The 4,864-nt window shown below is 44.0% G+C and overlaps 1 protein-coding gene across 1 annotated transcript in view; it reads right to left on the bottom strand.

Annotated features, from left to right (window-relative positions):
* Positions 1 to 4,483, bottom strand: part of ppap2d (phosphatidic acid phosphatase type 2D) — a 22,991-nt gene extending 18,508 nt beyond the window's left edge. The window contains exon 1 of the mRNA XM_048245799.1: positions 3,725 to 4,483. Coding sequence (XP_048101756.1) covers positions 3,725 to 3,923 — 199 coding nt within the window. The 5' untranslated portion in view covers positions 3,924 to 4,483. The remainder of the gene's footprint in view (positions 1 to 3,724) is intronic.
* Positions 4,484 to 4,864: the final 381 nt, after the last annotated feature.

Here is a 4,864-nt window from a genome sequence, read left to right as displayed (position 1 = left end):
TCGTGAAAACGTCCAAACAGAACGGGAGGTCTGCCTGGTTATTTTACATATGTACCACACATGAAGCATCTCAGAATCCTGCAAATTAAAAATCCATGAAAACCCATGAATCCATGAAAACCTCCATGAAAACAAAACATAGCATGCATTTTTTTGTGTCAGTTGTAAACCATCACAAGCCAGCTTGAGCACGTTTTAGACAGTAAAGAAGAAAACACCTTCTCTCTGCATCACTGGCGAGACATCAACACAGTAACCAGGTGAACCGACAACAGCATGGGGAGCCGGGCAGCGTGTAACGGAACAGGAACGCCCCGTACAGTATGCATGTGACACTCGGAAGTATGCCGGAAAACATACAAGGAACATGCCGGAGCTCGCTGCCGTCTCACCTGGTGGCTTTCGCTGCCAACAGGGGAGGAACACAAACCCACAGAGCACACACACAGAACCAAAACATAAACATACACACAGGTAACGGAGACATACACAAGCACCCACATGCCTTTGGAAAAAAAACACTGAGCTCTCCAGGTCAGGACACCTTCCGTCTGTAATTGCATTCCGCTAAAGAATGGAGAAGAAAAGATTGGGAAGAGGGTGGAGAGATAAGCCCAAGAAGAGGGTACGACTAGGCAGCTCTCCAGAGCGGGTGTGATCGCTGAGGGTGATAGCAAGGTTAGGCCTGTGGCACATGGCTTCATGTCATATACTGTACACACACACAGATTCATTCATTCACACACACACACACACACACACACACACTCAGTGTCATTCAGTCTTTCACTCAGCTATCGTGTCAATCTTCCTCATGCTGCTGTCACTTTCCCACCACACTCTGACCCTGATGGGCTGTCATTCTCACAGACACACAACACACACATGGAAGCATGTTTAGTGGCCTAGGGAAGCCACATCAAAAGGGAACTATGTCTGTGCAGTTCTGCTTTAGGAAACAATGACCATCTCATAGGCTGCTGACGTGCACACCAACATACTGAGGCACACACACCCACAAGTTTGCATGTTCGAGGGGTTATCACGCTCACAGACACACACGCATACACGTGCACACCAAGAAGGCATACACGCACACACACACACATGCACAAATAATCAAGAATAGGAGGAGAAAATAACCATAAACAACACTGTCCTCGCTCAAAAGAATAATTAGAATTACAGTTACAATGACAAACATTTTACCCAGACACAATTGCTTTTTTAATTCACATTATTGGTATTAGTTACGCCTGTGGGGGAATTTAAATTAGCGACAGCTGCTCTTTCACAACGGCCCCAGCAAAAACAAAAACAAAATCACATCCTGCACATGAAACACAACAACCTATTATCGTGTGCCGTGCAGGGTGGGGGTGTGAGCTCCAAACCTTTAAATTGGATTATAAGTGACGCAGAATCATAAATAGGCTGATTGTTTCTGCGCAGGTGGAGAGGCCACTAACAGAGGACTAATATATAAATACTAAGAAGCAGAGAGGAGGTGAGGGTTGATCCATGTGTGTGGGGGTCTAGGAAAACCATTACAATTTAGTAAAAATGTGACTTTTCATTGACTTATTTACTTTTTTTAAATTTTCCATTTAATTTCCCCCTGGACCCATAGTGCACAGATAATGTGTTTTAAGTTAACGCCGGGATTTAAATGAACAGAAAGACCTTTTAACCTTTTGCTATGTTGCAGCCAGACTCTTTAATAGCCTACATTTGCCATGCACAAATCAACTTCTCTTCTTAAATACATCTATTCTAGTAGACATGATTGGTATGCGTTTGATGGTGGTCTCCCACCCACAGCAGCAGGGGTGTGAGGGGCAGCCTCTCCTGGTCTCTGGTGACCCCACGCTGGACACTCTGTCTCAGGCGTGACTGCAGGGCACACATTCCTGCTCAGACATCACAGTAAACCACAGGCAGGCCACGGGAGGGTGGACACTTCAGATGTGACACTTGCTCTTTCTCAATTTCCCTTTCTCTGTAATATCACGCAATGAAGACACACACACATATACTCACATACACATTTCCACCATCACAGAACACATGGAGACACGTACACACACACATAGCACATAGCAAAAGGAAACACACACACACACACACACACCACATACACAAGCAGATACACACACACACACACACAAAAAAGCTTTACTTATGAGCATAATGAATCAGAGTTGAACCAGAAAATGAATAAGTTACACTAGAACATCGTTCATCTTTGTGTGTCTGAGTACCCCCATCAACAACCGTCCTGCCCCAGTACCCTCACCCAGCGCGGCAGAAGGCCAAGAGGAGATGGAGGGGAAGGGAGAGAGCGAGAAACAGACTGCTCATTCTTCACCTATTATCAGACAGATCTTACACCTCTTATTTCCTAAGAGAGAGGTAGCAATGCCGTGTGTATTTTAACACCATTAGCAACCATACAACCATACATTTCTTAACTGCATGGTGACACAGACCCTAAAGAGCTCATCACAGCGAGGCGTTATGTCATACATCTGACAGAAAGCCTTGTGGTTAGCTTAAGGGGCATCTGTGACACAACCCTGTGAGTTTTCATCATCATATGTCAGTCTTACTCCACCGTGACAAGATGACACCAGCGTGACACTCAGCAAAACCAATGAAAAAGACGAAGAGAAACAATTGGCCAATGTGTGCATCATCCTGCATGCTACTTATACACTCTTGCCAGTGGAAACCCAGCACTGTTTTTTTTCTCTAGCGACCTTGTTGGTCAACTCTCTCCAACTCCAAAGCAAGTCCAACAGACATCAGGCATCAGGTGAAAGCACAATGATGGCTCTCGCTGCCCGTGAGAGATACACGTGTGTCAACAAAACAGTAATGCACCTCTCAGAGCAATTCTTCTCACATTTATGCATGGTGTGTCATATGGATCATGGTTCTTAATTATGTGCCTGGGAGCCTGGGATGATTGTCTCTGGAGGCACTGGAGCACAGTGGCCCATAACCGTCAGTAGCCTATGCAGACCTGTCTGTCTGCCTGGACAGGTTCTGTTCAACAGGTGTTAGCAAAACATGCTATAGAGGTGCAACACATGTAGGCTTAAGTAATAACCAACCTTCTGGCTTTCAATGCGCCATTAAATGTATTCATCATGTTTATGTTTGTGGAAAAACTGGCTTAGCACTTTGTACACACTCTTTCTTTCTCTCTCTCTCTCTCTCTCGCTCTCATTAGTACCAGAACAATAGTTTGCCTCAGTCCAAGGATTAGACTAAACTCGGGTGAACGTGTTTCTCATAAATTTTGCTTGCAAAAAGTCATTCGTGACTTCTTTATCAAATTTGGTTTCGTAAAACCTCTAAAGGCCTCTCTAAGCTTTACAGAACTGTGCACAACAGGTCTTTCCTCTGAGGTGGTTACCCAAACATCACCTCTGCATGTAAACACAAACGGCAAATATGATCTGCAATTATAATTTCCATTGAACTAACAATATACAAAAAGGCAAATACGTTAGAGAATTCAGAATGTTAAATGCAAAACATTCACCTCACAGTAAATAATAAACCTAGGCCTATTAGTCATCGGGCGAACTACGTTTAACAACACAAGTTAACTGTTTGGGTCTTGAAAACAATCCATAGCATACCGAAGGACTTGAATGCAGTGAGTGGCGTGCAGAAGTTCAAGAGATGAACTTAGATAACTTTGTTGGGTACTCACCTACGAACAAACAAATTATGTCCAAGCAGACCAGCATCTTTCTCTTGGTGCAGAATGTATTGTCCGCAGGTTCTGCTATTATGTGCTTCTTCCCATTCCCTCTCATGGGCTCCCCAGCTGCCCCGTTATCGGCTAGCCGTTGCTGAAGTTCAGCGTCCCGGGTCGCCGTGCTGCTGTTCGTCGTATTAAACTTTTGCATTGTTGGAAGTTCTCCTAAGCCAAACGTTCAAAACTTGTTGCGCACAGTCCTTTCCACAACAGCCTTATGTCATTTGTAAACGTGCTATAGCGCCTGTTATAGCTAACCTTATAAAGTCATGTTAAAACAATACAGGAGACTCATTTCTAAACCGAACACGTGTACGTTAACCTTACCATTATATTAAGTCGTTCAAGGTTAGCAGATGTATGGCACTGTCAACCTTAAACAATTTAAATAATTGAAAGCAAACAACATCAACTGAGGTGCCTGTCAAACTCCTCCGGTGCTCTCTTAAGTTTTACCGCTTTAAAATAGTTGAAACGGTCTTCGCATCACGAGGCGTGTTGGCCAATCAAACCTGGATCGATTCTTCAAAATGCAACTCTTGAACATATTGTTTGATTCGTCTGTCAAGTAAATCACCACAGGTCATGTCTATTCAACTTTTCCAGAAGGCAATGTGATATTTTCCATACTTCTGAGTGTTCCTCCCACTCTTTAGCAAACTTCTCGGAGCTGTCCTGATTTGCAAGCGTTATTAGGCTTCCCCCGCCCTCGGCTTCCATAACCTATCCTTTTCCCTCCTGCGTTTCAATGTTGCCCCCCAACCCCACCCCACGCTCGTCCGCTCTCTCTCTCTCTCTCTTTCTTTCTTTCTCTCTTTCTCTGTATATTTCCCAAAGGGCAATTACCTCACAACCATCATGTTTTAATTACTGTTTCGCATGACTGAAATGCAAGGGCGTCTGCCTTTCCCACATTTTTAATTACTTTAAGCTGCATTGGCTGTAGCCTAATACGTTTTCTAAAAGGTGACACTTCCATAGGGTTATTTTTCAGAAGTCAGACTGTGCTCTAGAGGATTCGTGTCCTTGAAAGAAAACATTTTTATGTTTAGACTCTCCTATCCACACCACTTTGGGTGAAATAGTGGTGGC

This window comes from Alosa alosa, chromosome 6 (assembly GCF_017589495.1).
Source record: "Alosa alosa isolate M-15738 ecotype Scorff River chromosome 6, AALO_Geno_1.1, whole genome shotgun sequence".
NCBI lineage: Eukaryota > Metazoa > Chordata > Actinopteri > Clupeiformes > Clupeidae > Alosa > Alosa alosa.
This window is presented reverse-complemented; position numbering and strand designations above follow the sequence as displayed.